This window comes from Furipterus horrens, unplaced genomic scaffold (genome assembly GCF_987537825.1).
Source record: "Furipterus horrens unplaced genomic scaffold, mFurHor1.1.pri manual_scaffold_3, whole genome shotgun sequence".
Taxonomy (NCBI): Eukaryota; Metazoa; Chordata; class Mammalia; order Chiroptera; family Furipteridae; genus Furipterus; species Furipterus horrens.
This window is the reverse complement of record NW_028327173.1, coordinates 14199205-14224426: the sequence shown is the minus strand read 5'-3', so window position 1 is coordinate 14224426 and position 25222 is coordinate 14199205. Positions and strand designations below refer to the sequence as shown.

At 41.5% G+C, this 25222-nt stretch overlaps 2 protein-coding genes and 1 pseudogene across 3 annotated transcripts in view; 2 read left to right on the top strand and 1 right to left on the bottom strand.

Moving 5' to 3' along the window:
* The window catches only part of KDM1A (lysine demethylase 1A), a 57122-nt gene extending 43124 nt beyond the window's left edge, over positions 1-13998 (bottom strand). For both annotated transcript variants that reach the window (XM_090268764.1, XM_090268765.1), the window contains exons 1-2: positions 13497-13998; positions 5288-5453 (exon numbers count right to left, since the gene is read on the bottom strand). In XM_090268764.1, the coding sequence (XP_090124890.1) occupies positions 5288-5453; positions 13497-13868 (538 nt within the window). In that variant the 5' untranslated portion in view covers positions 13869-13998. The remainder of the gene's footprint in view (positions 1-5287; positions 5454-13496) is intronic.
* Positions 261-610, top strand: LOC150014332 (small ribosomal subunit protein uS10 pseudogene; annotated as a pseudogene).
* A 4346-nt stretch (positions 13999-18344) lies between the features above and the next one.
* Positions 18345-20198, top strand: TEX46 (testis expressed 46). The gene is made up of 2 exons (XM_090268250.1): positions 18345-18533; positions 20004-20198. The coding sequence occupies exons 1-2, from the start codon at positions 18345-18347 to the stop codon at positions 20196-20198; spliced, it is 384 nt and encodes a 127-aa protein (XP_090124376.1).
* Positions 20199-25222: the final 5024 nt, after the last annotated feature.

Sequence of the window (25222 nt, the reverse complement as noted above, 5' to 3'; positions counted from 1 at the left end):
CTGACCATGTAACTATCCAATGCTGCCAAACCCAGCACTTGTATGGACTATACGTAATCAGTACTGACTGCCTCAAAGGGAAGATGAGGGTACCTTATAAAAAAAGAACTATAAAAATATTAAGGACCACTCTTTTAGGAGAATGCAGTTGCCCCTGCAATGAAGCACCATCCTGTCCACTCCTGCTCCTGACTCACTGCGGTTTGCTTGGCTGAGGAACAAGTCAAGGAACAAGTCCATCAGGTAGCTGCACTGCAGCAATGGCTTTTAAAGATACCAGAAAGACACCTGCAGAACCAGAGGTGGTGATTCACAGAATCAGAATTACTCTAACCAGAATTACTTTGGAGCAGGTGTGTGCTGACTTGATCAGAGGTGCAAAGGAAAAGAATCTCTAAGTGAAAGGATCAGTTCGATGTCTACCAGGACTCTGAGAATTGCTATAAGAAAAACTCCCTGTGGGGAGGGTTCTAAAACTTGGGATCAGTTTCAGATGAGGATTCACAAATGACTCACTGACTTGTACAGCCCTTCTGAGATGGTTAAACAGGTTATTTTCAACAGTATTGAGCTAGGAATCAAGGCTGAAGTCACCACTGCAGATGCTTAAATCAGCCTTTTCAATAAATTGACTATCAGTTGTTTAAATATATATATATATGCCACTGTACAAATATTGGAACCACTGATTTTTTTTTTTTTTTTTTAAATAAGGAAATCCATGCTCAACTCTTCTCTGGCCAAATTCTATCACATGAAGCTCCAAAGGATGGTCCAAAAGATTCTGCCATTTAGGTTTTTGTTATACTGAAACAATTCACCAAATTTTTGGTTATCGATCTTTAGTCATATGGATAATTTCATGATATCAGTGTTTGTAATCAAATTTCATTGAGTTTTAAGCTAAATTATTTTACCCATATACATACATTTTATATATTTTCTATAATTCAATATTTTCTAAATCAGGTTATATCTCCTTTTATGTGATTTTAAAAAATACTTTCAACCTACAGTATGACTATTATATGAACAGGGTCCCCAAATTAAAACCACACCAATTTCTGCCCTGGCTAGTGTGGCTCAGTGGGTTGGGAATCATTCCACAAACTGAAAGGTCACCAGTTTGATTCCCGGTCAGGGCATATGCTTGGGTTGTGGGCCAGGTCTCCAGCTGAGATCATGTAATGAGGCAACTGGTTTATGTTTCTCTTACACATTGATGTTTCTTCCCTCATTTCCCCTCTCTCTAAGAATCAATAATAAATAAATGTATAAATAAAAAAATACACAGATTTCTGTCATACTAATCTCTCATGAAAGATTTTTGTGATTAGTTTACTAGCCCGTATCTCTTTCAAACACACACATCCAAAATTAGCATGCAAAACAGAGAAAAGAGCAGGTACTTTCCTTTGTTTATATTCTTACAAGAATTCTTTTAAGGAGATGAGTGATTCTTCCTATAGTCACTGAATAAAACAAGAGCATAATACAGAGCTGTCACTGATCAGCTAACCATGTCTAATAACCATAGCTAACAAAAGTAGCTTGAAGAGTTAATCAATAGTTTAATGAAGTCTTTCAGCTTCATTAGAGTATTAGAATATCACTGAGCCTGGAAAAATGCTACACATACAGACACAAACTTTTTTTTTTAATTGAGAAATCTATTAACTTGAAGAAGTCTTGAGACTGGTATCTTAGTAGCCTTTTTCAAATTTCATTTCATATATTTTAAGACTTTCCATAAGTCTTAAGCTATACACAGCTAAGCTATTTCTAACCTAAAATGCAATATATCTTCACAAACCAGAGTTCTTAAAGAGTTATCCAATATGAAATTTAAATCTAAGAACTACAAGTGAGGTTCTTCTGGAAAATTTCAGCTACTGAAAAGCAATGAAGGGAAAAAAATCATGTTTTTGTATGGAAATAAAAACTAGCATATCAGTTAATGTAGTCAATCCTCACTGAGGAATAATCTAAGGCACACAGGATAACAACTGCGTCAAGAAAGGAGAAAACAATTTCCCGAATAGAAGGCTACTTTAACAAACGGGCAATTATTCTAAACCAGTAGTCAAACTGAGATTTTACAATATTTTATAGATGCTGCACTGTTATGTGACACGACTAATAACCAAACACTCAACTCCAAAGACAACCTGTTCAGGTTAGGTTGCCATGTCCTAAACAATAAACCATAGTTTTATCTTGATAGAAAATTACTAGAAAACCAAACAAAACCATCATTTGTTAAAACAAATATATCCAGAGTATATAGTAAATATAAAAATACATGGAAATGTTTAAGAAAACAACATAGGCAAATTTTAAATATAAGGAGCAAACATACATTAACAAAAATTGACAAATCTAAAAACAATGTTTAAGCTAGAACAGAGAACTTCTTCCCAATTAAATAAATCCAAACAAAAACCCCAAACTTTAGTTCTATGAATTCAACACTGATGTTTTCCCACTGACCCAAACCTATTAAACTTGATCACCAAACAGCCTAGGTCATCGGTCCGATCCCAGTCTCTCCTTTAGTGTGACCTTTATAGGGCACATTGAATTGATTTTTCCAAAACATATATTTTGGTACTTCAACCAACCCTCACTTGAGTTAAAAACCTCAATGCTCCCCCAACCAGATCTTCCCAATTTCGTAAAGGACATCAAGTCCAAATTCCTTAACCTAGTAATCAAAGCTCCAACCTTCCTTTGTGGCCTCACAGACTCTCCTAGAAGAATTTTCTCCAGTCAAATCGTTTGACCCACTGACTTCAAAATACCTTGAGCTTTCATAATTAACAACATATTTTATTCTATTAAGATTCACACTGTGGAAAGCAAAGCAAAATTTTCTAAAATTTAAAAGTTCATAGGAATGAAATGTATTCATACCTTACTTACATGGTTTAATATCTTGAGTAACTTAATTTCTAGTTATTACCTAAAAAGAGCTGAAGAAAAGATTTGGTGAAGAACCAGACCCACATCTTCTCTCAAGATTTTAAGATACCCATATGGTAATGCTGATATTCAATTTTTGAATAAAAACTGAAGTGAAAGAACGGTTCTGATAAGACAAGAGATTTGGAAACTCTGGACAGTTTCTAAATATTCTGAACTCACCTGATAATATTTTATAATTCACTATCAGGGCCCAATCTATTTCTAAATTATATAAGCTAGTAAACCGTGTCTCTACTTTTCAAGGTAAAGTAGATCCCTAATTCATCCTGTAATTTTTTTTAAGTTGTTTTAAAGAAAGAAATAACTTAATTTTCATAACCACATATGATATACTGGCAAGTTTTGGCTGTTACCAACACACCTCTGAGCACAGATAATATCCTCAACCTAATAAACAAAACCTTAAATTTTCTCCAAAATACTAAGATAATTAAACTAAACCACTGGATTGAAGTTAAGCAGAACATAATAACATAAAGACAGTGCCCCAAATCTTAAATCCCTTTGCTAAGATATTTTCTTTTTGTGGAAACAGTGCCTGACATTTATGGAAAAACCAACCAACAAAAAATAAATAAATAGCTGCTTTCATGAAAAAGAAAACACCAACACTAGAATCGATTTAAAATGTACAAAGGGACTGTGCACCAACTTGATATCTACGGTAAATCAATTAAGGGGAGGCACTGAAAACCACACAAAGAGCGGGGAGACCAGCTCAGCAGGCCGGCTACGGAACGAACAACACTCAGAGCGCCCAAAGAGAGCAGCAGTTTCTTGAGCTCTGACAGGTATCCAAAGGATTATCCCCATGTACCTCATTAGCCAGTCTAGAGCAAAGGTTAAAAAAAAAAGGCAAGAATTAAGGGTTAAAGAAGAAGGAAATAGACAAGGAAAGAAGTGGAGATAAGGATAGAAGAAGGGAAAAAGAGCTAAATATTAGAAAGAGGAGGGGGAAATCAACAAAAAAGAGAGGTGTTGAGGTCCCAAGAAGGTGACATCTGCCTCAGGGACATTTGTCCCAAAGGTAGTATACCACTCCCAATAAGAAGCTGTCCAAGAAGTCATTCCAAGAAAATTTTAGGAAAATCATTCTAAGAAAACCAAATTTCTGAGATTAACTGAACACAGAATCTAATTATTTTTAAAATAAATTTTCATTTTTGAGTTTTAGCCAAAATCTGTTTGGTATATTCTATATCTAAGTTAAAATTAACACCTGACTTGTAATCCTCTCAAATTACATATCAGTACGAGTCCGGTGATTTATAAATAACACCACAGAGAAAAACCTTAAAAAAAAAAAAAAAGGCTAAAACAAAAGATAAATGTCTCAAATGAAATACATGTATGCTTTAATCTGGGTACCTATGAAAGTCATGCAAGATATAGCATATGGGGTCTGAAATAAACATTTTGTTTTTAAAAGGTTCAAGACTAAAAGAATGGTGAGGTGAACGGGCCTGGAGCTACTGGAAATATAAAAAGTATTTTAAGGAAAAAATATAGTAAAAATTTAAAGGCAAGAAGAGTTAATGAAATGCCATTAAGGGCAGAAAATATGAAAAACTAATTAAGATTCTACTTTTGCTTGGTCTCTCCAAAACCGACAGGTGTCCCTGATTGGTCTGGGTGTCCTCAATAGGACTCAGGCAAAAGGAGATGTCAGTGAGAATTCTTTGCAGTTATTTGGAAGCTCTGACTCCAATACTAAAGACTCTAATAAGCTTTCCATGTCATAAAATTGTGTGAGCTTAAATCTCTCCATAGCCTTTTCTTATACTATTCCTTTGATTGGAGGGCTCAATAATGAATAATAGGAACTTAGTAGGTCTTTTCTTTTTTACCTCAGATATATTTTTTAAAATTTCACCAGGACAAGACCCTTCTTAAATTAATCCACACCATAAAAGTTTTCTAACCACCTGGTAAATGTGTAATTTAGCCAGAATAACTTCTGAACCATTCTATCTCTAAATTCTGAATCAGAGTTATCACTGAGAGGTGTGGCTCTTTAGATTTGGCTTTCTGTACGTGTTCTCTAATTCTTCATTTTCCATCTGCCTTACACTGACTGCTACTATCCTTCCACCCCTTTCTTTATTTTCTTCCTACATATGTAGAGACACACACAGAATATCTGTACTACTATGTACGTATGCATATATACACACACTAAGACACAATAGCCAATATCAGTATAAACCAAAGATAAAGACATAAACAACATTGCAAAACAGGAATAAATTATTTTATTCTTATTTCTAAGATAAAACAAAACTGGTTGGTTACTACAACTCACCAGATGGCTCTTCAGGCTCACTTTCATTTTCTTCCTCAGGTGGAGCTTGGGGAGGTGGTGGGGGAAGCTTCTTTTCCTTCTCTGCTTTGGCGTTTCTCTCTTCCTCTGAGTAATACTCATCTTCTGAGAGGTTGGCCAAGCTTTCATCCATCTCTCTGTACTCTACCTATATGGAGATTATACCAGGGAAAGCTAAATACAGGGAACATCTAAAATCAGGGACTCAATTTGGAACCATCAGTGAATGTGAATTGTTTTTTAACTTTAAATTTTAAGGGAAATAAGCAAAAAACAAGGAACAAGCTAGCTCATGATAGGTTAGCTATTAAAAACAAAATTTCCCATAAAACAATCTTTCGTCAGTTCAGATTTAGCCCAATATATAACTTTTACATCAGAGCACTGACATTTAGATCAATGACTCTGAGGCAGATTTAAAAACTGTGTGTGTATCTATCATGTTCACATACTGCCAGTTTCAACAACAACAACAACAACTAAAATAACCCCCAGTTAGGCAAAAAATACAGTTAACTAGAATAACAAGTCTGTCTAATGCCAAGCCTGTATATCTCATAACTATTCCATGAGAAAACAGTAAAAGAATGCCAGAAACCAAATGGGGCAGTGGGGCGGGGTAGTGAGGAGATAGGAAATAAAAACTGCGAATGGCAACAGTCAAATTGAAACTATGAAAAGATACATTTGCTTACAAAATAACTGGTGACCTAAGAGAGTTGAACGATGAGAGCAAAGAATTCCTATTACAACAAATTAAGGAGTAAGCGATGTGGAAACGGAGGCCCGCTCAGGTTGTAATGGAGAGAACCAGGTAATAATAAAAAGAGGAAGCAGTCTTCGTGAAATGTTTTATTGGGCGTACAGTATAGCAAATTAGGATAGGGACAATTATTAAGGACCTGTTTGAGAAACTGTAATATGTTATTACACTCAGTCATCAAATTGGAACACTGTCAAATTGTCACTATTGGTCCTACCCTAATAAAGATTTCAGGAAGCCAAAGAAACAATAGCTCTCTATTTATTTCAGATTTGATGAAAATAAAAAATAAAAAAAAAATGAAATAAAAATAATTTAGATGTGGAGCTAGAGCAAAGGCAACATGGTTTCTACACAGAACATACCTAATTTACTAGATTTCTGAAATGAATAGTCCTGTAGGTTACAGCAAATGTAATCTATTTTAACTTTTGAAATATCTTTGAAATGGCTCCGGATGGCTGTTTTTATATTTGTCTTTCTTCTTCTCCTTTAAATTATATAACCACAGGATTAGGGGCAAGGGAGTGAGTGGCTAGGGGAGGTAAGAGTTTTACTGAAAACAGGGATTGGGTTAGAAAATGGAAACAAAAATTAAGGATAAGAATAATTCTGACCTATGCTCTAAGAATCATATTTAACACAAGAATCTATTAAATACTGAACACTGAGTACATGGGGCAATGGAAAAATGATTTTGAATGAGAGGCTCCCTGAGCTTAATAAGCTGACACTAGTTGCAGACCAAAGATCCTAATCAAGTGACCATCTTATTGATAGGCTTTACAATAAAACCTCCAGTCATGTAAACATTATGCTACTGGACTAAGAAAAACAGTAGAAATAGACTTCAGGACAATGGGTAAAAGGGCAACAGTGGGTAAAAAACGTTTCAAAGAGGGAGAGGCTCAGAAAATGTAATATATGCTTACAGACACCATTTCCTTTCTCCTTTTAGGCCTCAATAGTGCCTGACCCCTCACCACCGCGAAGATTCAGCCCTTTAATTCGCTGCCCATCAGTTCTATCCATTCAATCAATAATCACTTAATAAGTGCCTACCATGGAACTGGGCAATGTGCACATTCTGAGACAAACGCAAATAATAATATAAAATCCTTTATACTCCAGTTAGGTCAGCTGTTCCCAAAGGATGTTCCATTAGACACTATAACCTTTGAAGAAAAAAATGAATCTAAATTTGGGAAACACTAATCTTTACAGGCCCCCAGAGTCATGATGCACATTAAAAGTACTGAGAAATTTTGCAGCAAAAATAATCTTTTAAACATTGTTTAATCTCCTGTTTTTGATGAAGTAATAATTATTAACAAGGAATACACTTGGAAAAGGCTCGTCTTGTGGTTTTCAGGGAAAAAAGGGATTAGAAAAATACCTAGAGGTAGGAGCAAAGGTGTCTAAAGGTAGCCTAAAAACAGCAGCAAAAAAATGTGTTCCACAGAACCTAAGGATTTTTTGGGATTTCATTTATTAATTTTTAAATATATTTTAAAGACAAATACATACACACTCGTGTGTTATCAAACCAAAACCCTTTAGAGACCACCAACACACGAACTTGTACTGTTTGGGTAACAATTTTGGGGAGACTTAAGAATAAAATTCTTTTTTCCATCTCTTCAACTGAAGTGTCCTGAGATGGGAAAGCAAGCTAAACAAACAAAAACAATTTTTTTGCACTACTTACCAATCAGTACTTTATAATATTTCATAAATAAGATACAGAAATTGAATTCTGAGGCTTAAACAAGATTGCAACTATTGTGCTTAATTTGGTGCTATCAAAATAGCCTCGTTTTCTCAAAGACAACTAAAATAAAATAAATTTAAATTTCTTAATACAAAACAGGTGACATTTTATTTGGGGATTTTTGCATAAAATTTTATTTTGTAAAAAAGAATTTCTCCACTTAATAAAAAGTTTGAAAACCATCTGAAAGAATCATATAAACTCTGAAAAATAAAAACTATTTCCCTGAGAAAAGGAATACTTTGAACACAAAGGCCTGGGACTCTCTCATCCCTAAGTAAAATCCTCAAAGACTTCAGAGATTCTATGACTCTGTACTTACAGCCAAGGATATAAAGATGTCCCAATAGGAGGATATGTGTCAGGAGGGTAATTACTCAACCTTTACATGGACAATTTCAAATTTATACCTCTAGTCTCTTCTCTTCCACACCATTGCTACAATGATTCATTCACTTTCCAATCACCTTAAATCTGGTCTTTTTTTGTTTTAATCTTTCTTCCTTTTAATTGATTTAGGGTACAACTGCCAGATTAATTTTCCAAATCCATGATCTTTTCAGATAGTTTAACAGATGAACGTCAACTTTTTCAAACCAGCATATAAACTCTCTGGCTTTAACAAGTCAAACTTACTTCTAATCATTTCCTAACATACTAGTCAAAAGGCCCTCGCCCTGGCCGGTGTGGCTCAGTGGACTGAGTGCTGGCCTGGGGTCCAAAAGGTTGGTGATTTGATTCCCAACTCAATCTACCAATTTCAAACGTTAAGTATTTTGCCATAACGTTAATGCATACACATTCAGAGGTGAATTTATTCAGATACTAATGAAACAAGACTCGGGGACCACCAACTGAATGACCCTTTTCAATATCCTGAAAATAATTTCGATTATATAAATATATAATTTTTAATGGTTTTGACCAGGTAGCTCAGTGGGTTAGAGCATCATCCTGATACACCCAGGTTGTGGGTTTGTCTGGGTCAGGGCACATATAAGAATCAATCAATGGGCCCTGGCTGCTATGGTTCAGTGGATTGAGGGTCGGCCTGAGAACCAAGTGTCGCTGGTTCAATTCCCAGTCAGGGTACATGACTAGGTTGCATCCCAGGTCCCCAGTTGTGGGCACATGAGAGGCAACCGCACATTGATGTTTCTCTCCCTTTCTCCTTTTCCCTCTCTCTAAAAACAGATTTTAAAAAATTAAATTAAAATAAAAGTAACCCTGTTACAAAATTAAAAAATAAAAAATCAATCAATGAATGCATTAATAGGTGGAACAACAACAAATCAATGTTTTTCTCTTCTCTCTCCACCCCCCCCTCTAAAATCAATTTAAAAATTAGTATATAATTTTTAAAAAGAGGGTCTTCAAAACTGAATAAGCTCCCAGGCCAAAAAAATACATATGATGGTCTGTCTGGAAAAAGTCTGGCCATTGTTAACATAACAAGAACAGTTTGCATGACATCAACATAACCTGGCAGCTAAGGACAGTGGACTGGAATGCACACGTGTGAATAATGACGCCTTCACTCTACTAGTCAGTGTGGGCAGTAGATGCCCTTGAATGAGCATGTGTGCTGTGTGGCCTCGCATTTAAAATGACTGAGAGCAGAGCAACGAATCTGCATCAAATCCTGCATTAAGCTTAAACATTCCTCTGCACAAACGATCTGGATGATTCAGAAGGCCACAGCTATGGGCAACTGGTGATTGGCAGCTTCATGTGCCTGGCTCTTGCTTCACATCTTGGGAAACATCAAATCACCCAGGTGACTCAGCCCCCCTACAGCCCAGATTTAGCACCCTGTGACTTCTGGCTTTTCCCAAAACCAAAATCACCTTTGAAAGGGAAGATCATCAATGAGATTCAAGAAAATACAACGGGACAGCTGATGGTGACTGGGAGAACTGTGTGAGGTCCCAAGGTGCCTACTCTGAAGGGGACTGAGGCATCCTTGTCCTATGTACAATGTTTCTTGTATCTTTAATAAATGTCTGTTTTCATATTACATGGCTGGATACCTTCTGCACAGACCCTTGTATACACCTCAAAACTTCTGAAGCAAATGCCTGTCTACACCGGACTCAGCTTGCTTTTTGCTCTTATGGATAGTCTACTCCTGGAGATCTGTGTCCTCTGGGTCCCAAGACTGGCTATGAATAAATCAGTTTCCCCAGTTCCTTACTTCCTAGTTGCTCCCCCAAATAAATACATAATCCATTTTTCTTTTCAGAGTTTCAAAGCTTATCACCATGGAAAAACAAGGGTAACGAGAATTAAAATAAACACAAGTGAATTATTAAAAAAACTTATAGCATGCTCCAAACTGATCTACAGACTCAATGCAATCGCAATCAAAATCTTAGCTGCCTTATTTGTAGAAATTGATAAACTGATCCTAAAATTCATATGAACTTCAAAGGGACAGCAAATAGCCAAAACAGTTTTAAAAAGAACAAAGTTGCCCTGGCTGGTGTGTTTCAGTGGATTGAGCATCAGCCTGTGAACCAAAGGGGCATCGTTCTAGTCCAGATCAGGGCACGTGCCTGGGTTGTGGCCAGGTCCCCTGTTGGGGGCACGCAAGAGGCAGCTAGTCAATGCTTCTCTTGCACACTGATGTTTCTCTCTTTTTCCCTTCGTTCCCCTCTCTCTAAAAGTAAATTTTAAAAATTTTAAAAAGAACAGAAGTTGAAGAACTCACACTTCCTGATTTAAAAACTTACTACAAAGCTACTATAATCAGGACAGTGTGGTAACAGCATAAGAACAAAAATAATGGTATCAGTGGGATAGAATTGAAAGTTCAGAAACAGACCCTTACGTTTATGATCAATCAACAAGAGTATCAACTATTCAGAGGGAGAGAGAGCAGTGTTCAACAAATTGTGCTGAATATCCACATGCAAAAGAATGAAGTTGAACTCATACCTCACACCATATTAAAAAAATTACTTCCAAAATGATCATAGACCTAAATGTAAGAGCTCAAACTATAAAACTCTCAGAAGAAAACACAGGAGTAAATCATGATGCTGGATTAGGCAATAATTGTTTAAATACAACACCGGAAGCAAAAGTGACAAAAGATAAATTGGACATCAAAATTAAATATTTTTATAATTACTATAAACAACTCTACTCCACAATAAAGACAAATAAGCCAATTTAAAAATAAACAAAGGATCTGAATAGGCATTTCACCAAAGAAGATATAAATATGGCCAGTAAGCACAAGAAAATATACTCAATATGATTAGTCATTAGAGTAATACTACATTACATATCGAAACCACAACCAGATACCACTTCACATCTGCAAAGGTGACTATAATAAAAAGACAGACAGTATCAAGTGTCAACAAGGATACAGAGAAGCTGGAACCCTCACACACTACTGGTGGGAATGAAACATGGTGTGGCTTCTGTGGAAAACTATCTGGCAGTGCCTCAAAAAGTTAAACCCAAAGATGCCATATGACCCAGGATGCTTCTCCAATCTTAAGTATATATTATATGCAAGAGAACCAAAACCATATCTTCACACACACACACACACACACACACACACACACAAAATCTCTACATATAACAGTATTATTCATAATAGTCAAAAAAATGGAAACAAACCAAATGTATACACAAAATGTAGTATATTTATTTAATGGGATATTATTCGGCCAGTTATCAGGTACTGAATGGAACTACAACAACATAGATGGACCCTGAAAACGTGATAAAGGCAGACACAAAAGACCACGTACTATATGATTTCATTTATATGAAATGTCCAGAATAGGCAAATCCATAGAGACAGAAAGTAGATTAGTGGTTGCCAGGGGCAAGGGAAAGGGAAATAGGGACTGACTGACAATGGTATGGGTATCTTTTCGTGGTGATGAAAATGTAAAATTAACTGTGGTTGCTGGTTGTACAATTCTGAATACACTAAAAACCATAGAGCTGTACACTTAAAAATGGGGAATCTTATGGCATGTGAATTTTCTCAAACAAACAAAAAGACTTTTTAAAAAATATCACCACATAGTTTCTGGCCACACTTTGCATTGAAATGTAAAATTAAAACTCTATTGGGCTTCTCTACTTCATTTCTGAGACCTGGGAGTAGCTAACTTGTGCTTTTCTAACCCAGGCTTTGTCAGAAGCCCCCAAAAGCCGTTCCTCCTTTTACTTAGCACAGGGTTTTCTTGGAGAGAGATCTCTCAAGTGGGGAGCTGACTCTGAGGGCTCTCAGTCTGGGTAATGAATGCTCATCTCAGGAAGCTCCTCATACTGAGGCTATCAGATTCTCTCCCCCGGCCCGAAGGAAAACCAACCCTCCAGACACCCTGATTTCAGACCTCCGGCCTCCAGAATTGAGAGGCAATAATGTTGTTTAAGCCACACACACACACACACACACGCACATAAACACACACGCGCGCCTCATACACAAAGACTTTGTATACCCAGTTAAAAATTATATACAGGTAGAAAACTTGTTACATGCACAAATTATATGAGCTGCATAATTTTAAATATTTACTTAAAATTTTTATGCATTCCAGTTTTTGCAACTGGACCATAACATTTCCAGAAAAGGCCCAAGTCTAAAGTCTGTGCTCTACTTGGGGTGGAGAACACATAATACAGTATACAGGTGGTGTATCACAGAACCATACACCTGAAACCTATATCATCTTATTATCCAGTCACCCCAATAAATTCAATAAGAATTATAAATAAAGTCTGTGCTCTAGTACTGCCCAGTGCCCTACACACTATAGGTGTCCCATGCGGTCCTTTGTTTCAGAGGCTGGTGACACCTCCTTACAACTTAAGTGTGGGGCTTCTACTCCCGTCCCCCCACTTAGTCAGCTGTGTGACTCTAGACGAGTTGCTGCAACTGTGTGCCTCAGCTTACGCGTTACTAAAATGGAACCAGCAATACCTGCCCCTCGGTGTCCTGCAAAAATAAAACGTTGATGCTGCTCCGAATACAGCGCCTGGCCCCCAGAGACCTGAGGCAGCTACTGTCTGTGTACATTCTATCCTGGGACAGACCTTTTTCTTCCCATGTTTGCACCTTGATGAACTGACATTAGCCCTCTTAATCAGCTTCATCTGTAAGTCTCTACGCGAAAAGAACAAGGAGGCATACAAAGAAATAGAGGAGACCTCCCAGGACACATCAAAGGCTCGAAAACACGTTCCTTTCTTTCCGGTCTCCACGGCGAAGGCAATTTCATCAGCATCACCGTGCAAGCCCCCGTGTACTCCCAGCCGACACCCCGTAAATACCGCTGAGCAGCTTCCCGGCACAGCCGGGGACAAACGAGTGATGGATGTCTCCGACAACACCAACCACAACCCCACGTCAGGGAGCCATTTTTCCCAGTCAGGAAAATGAAAAGGTGTACAAAATGTAACGAGGGAATCGGCCCTCCCATCAGCCCTCCCTTTCTCAGGAGGCCCGGTCGCAGCACAAAGACCACACTCAGCACAGGCAAACCCCTTCCCCTCTCTCCCCCAGCTACTGCGGGCTGGGGCTCGGCTGACCGGGGAGAGCTGGGTGGGCTTGGGGCTGGTGGGAGCTGGACGACCTCGGGGAGGCTAGGCTTTCTGGTCTGAGGGAGGGGGTCGGGCCTCACCTTCGCCCGCTTGCGCCGGCTCGTCCGTCGCCCCTCCGGGGTCTCTGCGATTCCCGTTTCCATGGGGGTCGCAGATCCAGGCACGACTGTAGGCCCGGCCTGAGGAGCGGCGGACCCCGGCGGCTCAGCGAGGCCCCCGGGGGGCGAAGCCCGCGGCGGCTCCTTCTTACGGGGAGTGCGCTCCCCAGCTACCCCCGGCCCGGCCTCCGCAGGGCCCGACGGGCCCGCCGGCGGCGCGGCCACTTCTGAGCCGTTCTCCGAGCCGGCCGCGGCCCCAGCGCTGGCCTCCGAGCCCGCCGCCGCCGCCGCCGCCGCCGCCGCCGCCGCCGCCGCCGCGGCCGCTGCAGCCGCCGCCTTCTTCCCGGACAACATCGCGGGCCGCCTGGCTGCCGACAGCCTTAGGGGCGGCTCAGTCCGCGAGCCCGTGGGTCCGCAGCCCCCGCGCCTCGCTTCACTTCACGCAGTCCGCGCGCTAACAACCGTCGCCCTGTACGCACGCGCGGAGCGCGCTCCCGTCGCGTCCGGACAAAAAGGCCGGAGACGCCCACGGCCCCGCCCTCGCCCGCTGCCATAGAACCGCATCCTCGCGGCTAGAGCGGCGCCATGGCAAAGAGCGCGATGCTTGCCTAGAGCGTCTCGGTGACTTTGAGCGTTGGCCCCAGCACCGTTCTGGTTCTGGGGCTTCTGGGCCAGACTGCACCTCCGAGGGCGACCGTTTCGTCCAGGGACTTGGGTGCCCGTACACATTTATTCACTCATTCATTCATTTACCTGTTCATTCGTCGATTCAACCAGTTTATAGTAATGCTTACCAGGTGACAAGGGTTCAGTTATTAAGTTCTTGCCCTCAGAGAGCGTATGGTCTAGGGAGGGGAAATACTGAAATGCAATTGGGAGATCATCTTCCTTATTTATAATTGTTCCGCTTGTACTGGGGAAATCTTGGAAAGTAAACGAGTTTCATGGTAATAAAATGGACGGTAGGTAAGAAATCCAGTTTTGAGTCCAACAGGATTGCTCTTGCATCCAAGGCTTTGTTCATGCCCTCTCCCCCTTAGCGCTCCCTCAGTGGTACCTCCTTCCATTCCCTATGCTCCCCCTCTCAGATGTAACACCTGGTCTAAAACAGGGTAATTCTTTCTAATATTGCTGCTGATGGTAGTGGTGGCTTAGTCTTTTAATTCCAGGAGTCCTTCACTGACCCAACACTGGAACAAGCTTTCTGTTCTTCAGGTTTATTTCCACAGAGCTATAATTGCTTTTCTACATGCCTCTTCAAAGCATAATTTTCAAAAACTGATTCCATTTACATGAAGTCCCAGAACTGGTAAACCCAGTCTCTAGTGGTATCAGCCAATCAGTGGTTGCCTGGGAGGAGGGTGGGGGCTGACTGCAAGAGAGCAGGAGAGAATTTGCTGGGAGTGGTGAAAATGTTTTATATCTTGATTGGGGTGGTATATACATGAGTCAAAACTCATTGAACTGTACAAGTAAAATAGGTATGTTTTATTTTAAGTCGACTGTACTTCAACGAGGTTTAAAAAACTAAGCAAACAAAAAAAGTCAATAGCTGTGCAAGGAAGTATAGTCATTGTACAACATGTGGCTCAGCTGTGAGCTACACTGGCATAGTAACATAAGCAATGAATATTGTTTTAACCAAATTGATAGAATTCTGTTGAGAGAATGGAGAAAAGCAAAAGTTTGAGGAGGAGGGGGATGAGAGGGTGAGAGGGGTTTATGGTTTATGATTTGAGGATGGGAGAGGTTCTGCTGGGACCTAAATCCTCATCTCCCATCATAGAAAGATAATATATATATGTCTTACATATCTTATAGTAATACTAGGAGATAAAATGTTTTCTATATTGACCTTATATTAACTATCTGTCCTTTTATACAGCTATGAATAAAGGTCCTTAATTAAATAAAAAAAAAAAGAAAGATAATATATAACATCAAAATTGAGATATCAAGAAATAAAGTATGAGCATACAATCTGACTTTATCAAGATAAATACCCGAAGATCAATACCAGCTAAAAGAGTTGAAATTGTTTCTCTGAGTCATAGAACTTGAGGGTGGGAAGGGGTGAGACAGGAGACTGAAACTTGTTTGTTCTACATCCTGTAAATTTTTTTTTTTTGAGCAACCGAGTTTCTCTTTATGACTCTTTCAACTCCTGAATTTCTATTTAACAAAGTCAAAAATCATGAAATTATACCAGTGCTGTTAGCCCTGGCTGGTTTAGCTCAGTGGATTGAGCGTCGGCCTGCGAGCTAAGTGTCGCTGGTTCGATCTTCCAGTCAGGGTACATCAGAGAACGAAAACTCTGACTCCAAAAAACCTCCGCTGCCTTGCGGCATACCTCTTCAGGGGAAAGGCTAAGGGAGTAAACCCCGACAGAAAATCCTGAGCCGGAGTCCCTAAGGCGGTTTGACGTTGTAGTCAACACCGGCAACTCCTGCGGCGCACCTGAACCCAAGCTGTATCGACTCCGTCTTTCCCTTGGACCCTTCAGCTGCGAAGAGAGGGGGGGGGTCTGCTGCATGGGCAACAGCAGACCCTCCATATTACCCTGCCCAGGCTCTGTAGCTTCAGCGTCATCGCAAGATGTCGATTCAACACGGGAGGAGACAGATACTACCATGTCACTCCCGAGTCGGACTGCACAGCCATTCTCGGCGGTGCAGATGGACTCTTAAGAAGCTACACCATCGTCTCTCGAGACGGACGGCTGCCGACGACGACGACCAGTGCTGTAATCATTTGCAAATAGTTCATATGTCCTGTAGTTTTATGTGACTTGATTGACATATAATTTTTTAAAACTTAAAATTAGATTTTTAAAATGTGCATATGGTTTAACCCAGCAATTCCACTTTTGGGAAAACATTTTCTGGAAATACTTAAGTTTGCGTACAAAGATTTAACTTCAGTGCTGTTTATCACAGGTTATATATAATAACAACAAAGGAGAACTAACCTAAAGGCCCCAAAAGTGGCAACTAATTGATTAGAACAGCATAGCTATTAAAATTGATATTTGAACATTAAGAACTTCCATACAAAATAGTGAACATATGTCAAAGATTTATTTTTTATTTTTTAAATTATATTTATTAATTTTAGCAAAAGAGAGGAAGAAAGAGAAACATCAATTTGTTGTTTCACTTATTTATGTGTTCATTGGTTGATTCTCTTATGTGCCTTGACTGGGGAACAAACCCACAACCTTGGCATATCAGGACAATGCTCTAACCAACTGAGCTACTCAGCCAGGGCCAAAGATTTATTTACTTATTTATTTATCTATTTATTTATTTACTTATTTACTTAATATTGAGAGAAACGGCAAGAAGATAAAACTGGTTCAAAGGAGAATATGAAAAACTGTTATATATAGTCACCAGTCAGTGGAAAACAGAATGCTCGAATGAGATTGCAAAGTATTTTTAAATAAGAAAAGAGTAGTTAATGTCCTACAACGCCATAAAACTAAACTTTAGGGATTATCTTTTCTCTTAGAACTCATTTGCATTTATTTGCCCCCCTGCCAAAAAAAAAATTATTTGCAACTTACCCATTTTTTCCAGAAATACAGGCATACCTTAGAGATACTGCAGTTTTGGTTCTAGATCACCTTAATAAAGTGAGTATCACAATAAAGTCAGTGTAATTGTTTTGCTGGTGGAGGGTGTTACCTTCAGTTTGTAAAAAACACAACACCTGTGAAGCGCAATAAAGCAAACACAATAAAGAGAGGTAGGCCTATAGCTAATTAATTTCATTTTCTAGAATCATGTTAAAATATATATAACATGAAAGTTACCATCTTAGCCATTTTTAAATGTACAGTTCACTAGTGTTAATTACATTCACATGGTTGTATAATCTCCAGAACTCTTTTCATCTTGAAAAGCTCTGTACCCATTAAACAGTAACTCCCTAACACTCTCCCACCCCCACCCCCAACCCCTGCCAACCACCATTCTATTTTCTGTCTCTATAGAGACTTGATCACTCTAAATATTTCATATAAGTGGAATCAAACAGCTTTTGTCTTTTTGTTACTGGCTTATCTCACTTAGAATAATCTCCTCTTAGTTTGTCCACGTTATAGCATGTGTCAGAACTTCCTTCCTTCTTATCCATTCATCTGTTGATGGATTTTTGGGTTGCTTTCACCTTTTGGCTATTGTGAATAATGCTGCTGCGAACATAGGTGTGCAAATATCTCTTCAAGACCCTGCTTTTGGTCCTTTGGGATATATATTCCCAAGTGGAATTGCTAGAGCAAGTTATCTATTTTTTAAAAGTTAACATCTGACTTCACAGAGTGAGAACCCCAATCAATATTAAATAGTAAGTCAAATAAAGTTACCCTCCCCTAAAGTATCAAGTGACCGATAAGTGGTCTGGTTAGATAATATTCTAGTATTACTGTGAACAAACTTGCAGTAAACTTTTAGCCTCATTTCCAACTTTTGGATAATTTTTCTTTGCAGTCTCCCTCACTGTGAGGGCAGGGGATGTATTGCTGGCTGTTTTATTCTCAGTGGCCAGGCCCAGAAGTGCTGCTGAATGAATGAGGTGTCACCAAGGCCTACATCACCTGGCTGTTGTGAGGACATTATGAGATGATGCTTGCAGACTGCCTGTCAAAGTCTGACACATAGTGACTGCGTAAGACATAGGAGTAGTTAATATTATTGTTATGCGGCAACTGGGGCTTGGTGGCTGGTCATGACTCACAGGAGAGGGCAGTCATGACTCTTGTTATGGAGGCAACTGTCCTAGACAGGGGGCTGAGGCTGGGTCTTGGGGCCTGGGTGCCACCAAGCCAGAATGCTGGGAGAACTATCTCTTTTTAGGAATCTCCAGGAGATACTTGATTCCTCGGGTGCCACAGGAGCGTTGGTGGCTTGGCTGATCAGCTATAAACCAGCCTTGTTTGGGTTCCTATTCCTTCTGCTGTTGCTTAGCAACTGGCTGGTCAAGTATGAACGCAAGCCCAGGCCCCCAGAGCCCCGGCAGGTGAGCAAGGGTAGCCTTAAGCTTCAGCTGAGGGTGAGGGTATATTTATAGCTAGATTGGGGGTTGGGGGACAAAGAAGGTGTCAGAATAATGGGACAAGACTGAGGAATCCACCACTCTGGCCTAGTCCCTGCTCTGCAGCTGCCTCTTGGGTGATGAAGGACCAAGCACAAACCTTCACAAGGCTTCACGTACCTCAGCTATAAAATTGGGAGTATCCCACACTCCCCTGCTTCAGGCTTGATGTCCACATGCTTTGGCAATAGTAACCTACTTTAAAGGAAAGAATAAAAATGGATGAACTAAAGACACATGTATATCATAGATACAGCTCTAAAATATAAGAGCGAAGATAGGATAGGTGTACATGGATTAAGACAAATACATAAAAATATGCAAAACAATACCCTATCTAGTTTATGAATGCACATGTTTAGTGAAAGTACATTAAGGCAGGATTTTTCAACTTCCACAGGATTGACGTTTGGGGACGGATAATTCTTTGTTGTGAGGGACTGTCCTGTGCATTGTTAGATGTTTAGCAGCTTCCCTAGCCTCTACCCATAAGATGCCAATAGCATCCATCACCACTTTTGTGACAACCAAAAATGTCTCCAGACATTGCCAAAGGTCCACTGGGCAGGGGTGCAAAATAGTCTCTCATCAAGAACCACTGGTATTAAAAAACACATGGAAAAAGAAAACACCGAATTCAAGATTGCAGTCGAGATGAGGTTCAGGGAGGGAGGGGAGCACTCTAGGAGAGGGATTCACCATTACGTTTGTGATTATTTCTTAAGTTGTTGTGGGAGCATGGGTATTTATTGTAATAGTTACTTTTCCTGTATGTCTGAAGTATTTAATTTTTAAAGGCTGTGAAGACCAGAAGTTGGTAGCTGAATCCAAAAAGAAAAGATAAAGTATTATTATACTGGGTGAGGGGGCAGATGAGGACTATAGAGGTCACGGATCAGAGCATGTCATGAGACACTGAGACTTGGCAGCTGGAAACTTTACAGGGCCCGAGAAAACTCTCAGGCACACGGGGCAAAGCACAGCCCTGGAGACAGATACATTTGGGTTAAAGGTTTTATGTTCTTTGCCAGCTCAGATTAGCCACCATTTTATGTATTCCTATGAACCAAAGGGAACTGTAGGTCATGGGCGTGTGGGGTCTGCCCTGCAGGCTGGGTGGTGCTGAGAAAGGGACATTCCATCACTGGGCCCCAATTCTCTCTCCCACAAGATGCTCTCCCCGAGGGCTGGCTGGCTGTGAGAATTAAGGTGATGTTTATAAATCATCTGGCATGGGAAGGGAGGATTATCATGATTAACCAAGCTCTCCTCTTTTCCTGCTGGTGGGGAGCTTAGGAAGAGGCCGAGAAACGAAAGACCCTCGAAGCCAAACCCAACGGCAACGCCATGAACACGAGAGAACTCGAGAGACTGCACGCCTGCTTTGCCCTCCAGGACAAGATCCTCGAACGGCTCATGGTCAGTGAGATGAAGCTGAAGGTCTTAGAAAATCAGATGTTCATCTTATGGAATAAAATGAGTCACGACAAGAGGTCGAGCCGTCGGCGGACTTTTCCCGCGGGGAAGCACAGACTGCGGGGCCGCGAGTCCATCTTCTCCTTCTCTGAACACACTTCCAATTCCCCCTGACACGCTCAGAGGGACTGTGTGGCTGGCCCCTTCTGGTGTTGCCTTGACTCAGTAAAACCCCGTCAGAGACTATTGGATTTTCTTAGTAAATCGCACAGGGGATTGAGGCTGAACGGTCACCTCTGGAAAAGAAATCTGCTCACCAGGTCAGCCAGAAAGCACCCTGTGATGGCTCTAGAGCCCGGCCTTCCTCCCCGTCAGCGGGACCACCCTGACCCCGGTTCAGGGCGCTAGAGACCTGTTCACTTTGAGTCTTACAGTGGCCTCCCCAGTGCCCGCCCAGCCTCTGGTCTCCCCCTCACTCTGCACCCGGAGACCCGAGCAAGCCCTGCCAACCTCAGCTCCGAGTGTGTTCATTGCCTGTTCTCAGGCCAACGTCTCTCTGTGGTTGACAGAATAAAACCCACACTCCCTACTTGGTGTTCAGACCCTGCATGATCTGATCCCCTTTCCGGCCTCTCCTCTCCCATTTCTCACGCTTGCATGATCTGTCCACTATGCCAAAGTACCCTGAATATTGGTCTTTAATTAGGGCGCCACCTTTGTGATTTTTGCCATAGTCATGAACTACCTGAATGTCTAACTCAATATTGTCCTTTTAGATCTACTATTTTTCCTTAGATACATTTATCTGTAAAGGAACATTATAATAAAAATTAATAATTTATCTGTAAATTTAAAAAAGCATCATTTGCCTGAAATGGAACTTAACTGTCAAAATAAAGACGACGAAAACGAAACAATGTTATTATGTTCCAACCAGAGCTGGGTTGTCCTCTGAAGGATCTGAACCTGTGAATTTTGGGTTAAAAAAAGGAGATTAGTAAGTATTAGCTCTTAAAAGACATGCTAGCACAAGTTGAGACTTTTCTCCATAAGGAGAATTGGAAAGAAAATCACTACCTCACTGTGACTTCATGCCTTGTTGGTGTCCCACTTAAAATCATCTCTTTCCAGCCCTGGCTGGGTAGCTCAGTTGATAAGAGCACTGTCCTGATAAGCCAAGGTTCTAGGTTTGATCCCCAGTCAGGGCGCATACAAGAATCAAGCAATGATGCATAAATAGATGGAACAACAATTCAATGCTTCTCTCTCTCTCCCCACCTTCCTCTCTAAAATCAATACAAAATTTAAAAGACAGTGTAAAAAAATTAATCTCTCCCTCCACAAGTCTCATGAACTACCAAACCAGATGAGTGGCCATCCCCCAGACGCATGCCCATATCTGCTCACATGGTTTCTTACCCCTGGAATCCCTTTTCTTCCCCTTTCTGCTGTTACAATTCTCTACTTACAAAGCTAACACCTCCAGCAAGTCTCCCTCAACCCCACTATAATGAATCTCTTTCCTTAGCATTCTCCTAGCATTTCATCTGTAGCTCTATAGTGGAATGTGTCATAATCTGCTCACATTTACTTTGTACACATTTCTATATCCCCTCCCCACCCTCCAATTAGCTTATAGACTCTTGAGGGCAAGCACAGCATCTTGTTCACCTGTGTATGCCCCACAGCACCTAACATAGCGGCCGGTATACAGCTGGTGCTCAATAAATAACATCTGTGATTGCTGATCACAGTCTTATGTGTCCTGACATTTTCTCTGCCCTCTCATTTTATGATGACTCTCCTGTGTCCTATTTTGTTTAAGAGATCTCTGGAGCCTGACTGCATGGCTTTAAATCCCAACTTTATCAACTCCCAGCTCTGTGATCTTGGACAACTCAGAGTTGTTTATTTTTGCTGTATCTCAGTTTTCTTAACTGTAATATGGGGAGAGTAACCCTACTGACATCATTTGTTATTGTGAGGATTAGATGAGCTACTACACACCCTCCTCCCCTGCTAAGATCTTTGCTCATATGATTCCTTCTTAGTGAGGACTCTCGTGATCTCCCTCCTTCTCACTTCCAGGTCCCCTCTCCATCTTTCTCCTGCATCTTCTGCTGGGGGGCCAACCTGCATGGTCTGCATCATCAGATCCCTTTGCCCTGCAGCTTCCAGTTGAGTTTGGCCAACAGGGATCCCTGGCAGAAGATGAGAGGTTAGGAGGAGGCTGAAGTACTTACTCCCTCAGCTCCCTTCTGTGGGATTCTCTCAGGCTTGTTTATGGCTGGCTGGGTCCCTTGATAGAGGGTTACTCCTCTTCTTAGGAACACTCTCTCTGCAAGACCTTCTTATAGGTTCCCTTTGGGCCCAGAGGCAATAGCATCCACCCATGTACCAGCCCAGGGGCACTGCACTATCCTTGTGGGTGCCTGATAGCCTGCTCACACTTTTGTAAGTAGTCCCTTTTACATTGTTTCATGCATCACTGCTAATGGTCTTGCTGTATGGCCAGGCCACTGGGCCATCGGGACTGGACCGTGAAGAGAGTATCCATATGGTAACCCTATGCTGTGGAAACAGAGACAGCAATTCAGCCACAAACTTGATCTGTAAGTGACATACGAACAAAACCACAATAATGCCCTGTTTTTTGATAAGGACATCTGGAATGAAAAGCTGATCAAGACTATGTGGCCCTGGCTGGGTAGCTCAGTTGGAGTGTCGTCCTGATGCACAGGGTTTCAGGTTCAATCCCCGGTCAGGGCACATGGAGGAGTCAACCAGTGGGTGCATGGATGGGTGGAACAACAAATCAATGTTTTTCTCTCCCTCCCTTCCTCTCTCTCGCTCTCTCTCTCTCTGAAGTCAATTAAAAAAAAAAAAGACTATGTGGCCATCACATCCACTTTGGTGCCCTAGATCCATGCCTAGACCTACCCCAATAGCAAAGCCATCAAGGCGGTCTGACGCGGCCCAATGAGGATCCATTTGACCTATGAAGTCACTGGTGCTCATGGAACATGTATTGCTTGCCAGTAATGTTGGCCTGTGGCTCAAGGTGACTCAAGGTGTGACACAATGACCTGTGGATCTGACCAGTTCACAACAGGCAAGTTGGCTGCCATGGATTCTGACCACCATGGACCTGATTTAGGGTTTAGGTGGCTACTCTCTTCTACCAAACGGTGCCACCTTGACTCTTGAGGCTCTGATGAGCACCTTTGTCATGTGCTGGGATTTCCCGATATGATGCAATCTGATGATGGAATTATCTTTACAACACTGTCCCCCAGCTGTGGGCCCTGTCAACATGGAATTTGCTTGCTCTTCCACACTTGCTACTTGCAGGTGGTGGGTACAATTGAGCCTTGCTATGGCCACTTCGAGAAGCTATTACATTAGCTGCTTCCTCACCATCCTCTGTGGGCACCAGGAGGGAAAAGGGTGCATCTGACATGTCAGGCAGAATGGTGACTTTGGGTGGATTTTTATGGGGGTAGATGCTCTGGGAAAAGGACAGGTCATCCGGCTCATCCCAGGCACATGATAGATCCCAGCTGACCTAGCAAGAACATATGCAGGCAATCTCAGAAAACAGACCAGGGCAAAGGGGTAAGCAACTTCTCACCTCCTCGTCCAGATCAGGACAGGCAATGCTGAACAACCTCACGTGGCTGCCCAGGCTAGGGCCTGTGGCGTGAACCTACCACAGTACCACCACCACCACCCACCATACCCAGCTATGGGTGACCTTATCGGTGTCTCACTCTGGGAATGGCAAGGGCATTGCTCCTAGCTGTCCATAGCCACCAATGGCTGTGCCCCAAGGCACAGCATGTGCCCGTCCTCTGCATGGCTGGTGTTGAGGCCCGCTGGCAGAATATCAGGCAGTGCCCTTTGTATGCTTAGAACTGTTTTGTACTCTAGATGCAAGTCATTCCTTGCTTTCTCCTTGGACATAACGCCACCTGCATTGGGTATTCCCCCCATCGGAGACTTTCTTCCTCTGCTGTCTGTACATCCAACTCCCTTGCTTCCTTTAGCTGATTTGTTAAATGTTCCTTTCTCAATGAGGCCACCCTGACTACCCAGTTTAATATTAGAATCTGCCTCCTCTGACCTGGCTTTATGTATTTTTCCATAGCAGACATCACTTTCTAATATCCTGTTTAGCTTATTTGTTATGCTGCCCCTGCTGGAATATAGGCTCTCTGAGGTCAGGGATCTTTGTCTGTGTTGTTCACTGAGATATCTCAAGCATCTAGAACAGTGCCCAGCACTTAGTATGTGCTCAATAAATGTGTGTTGACAATGAGTATATGTTGCTATGTCTGCTTTGCCATCGTGTCCTCCTCTAGACCCAAGTGTAACCCCTGGCTTATGGTAGACCCTCAAAAAGTGTCTGGTGAATGACTCAACGGTTTTGTGAGCAAATAGATGAATTCATGCATCAGTCAGAGCCTGGCTGGGAAAAATGCTAAGTATCTTCATAGATTCTTTTGGAGAGACACTTTCCTTTTTAAAGTTTAATCTGTCTTTGATATCTTTTCAGCCACATTCTTCTTTCTGAACAGTCCTGATGCTGAGGGTGGGGGCAACAATTTACTCTCTCTGGGAATGTTCTGGAGTGAATTTGGGGACAAAAGAGTGACCTCAACACAATATGGGAAGCAGGCCACTTTGAGAGGTAGACTGTTGACAGAAGAGTTTCAGGTGAGGGGTAAAGAGAGTAACCAAGGAGGAGTCTCTGAAGCCTAGTCCACTTGAACTTGGGACCCTTCTAACCCTTTGTGTCACAATTAGTGTTGCAGTTCTGCTCCTAGTTCTCAAAACCTGAACATTTTCCCTAGAGAAGAGAAATCAGAAAACACCACCAAGAGGGATTGGGACTGTTGGAGTGAGTTCTGGAAGTGGGAGAAGAAAAGTGGAGATAAGAAAATGGAGTGGGGGTGAGAAGAGGCAAGAAGGGGGTGGGAAAGGTGGGGAGAGGATGGAGAGAAAAAGTGGGAGAGAAGGAGATGGAAAGAGGGGAGGAGCGAAGGAGAAGCGATCTGTGGGAGCCCTGGGAGGAGAGGGAAACACACCAACGGTAATTACAGTGGCTAATATTTATTGAGCACTTACTGTGTGCCAGCCGTGGCACCGTGTGCTTCAGGTGCCTTATCTCACGTCATCCTTGCTCCCACCCCAAGGGA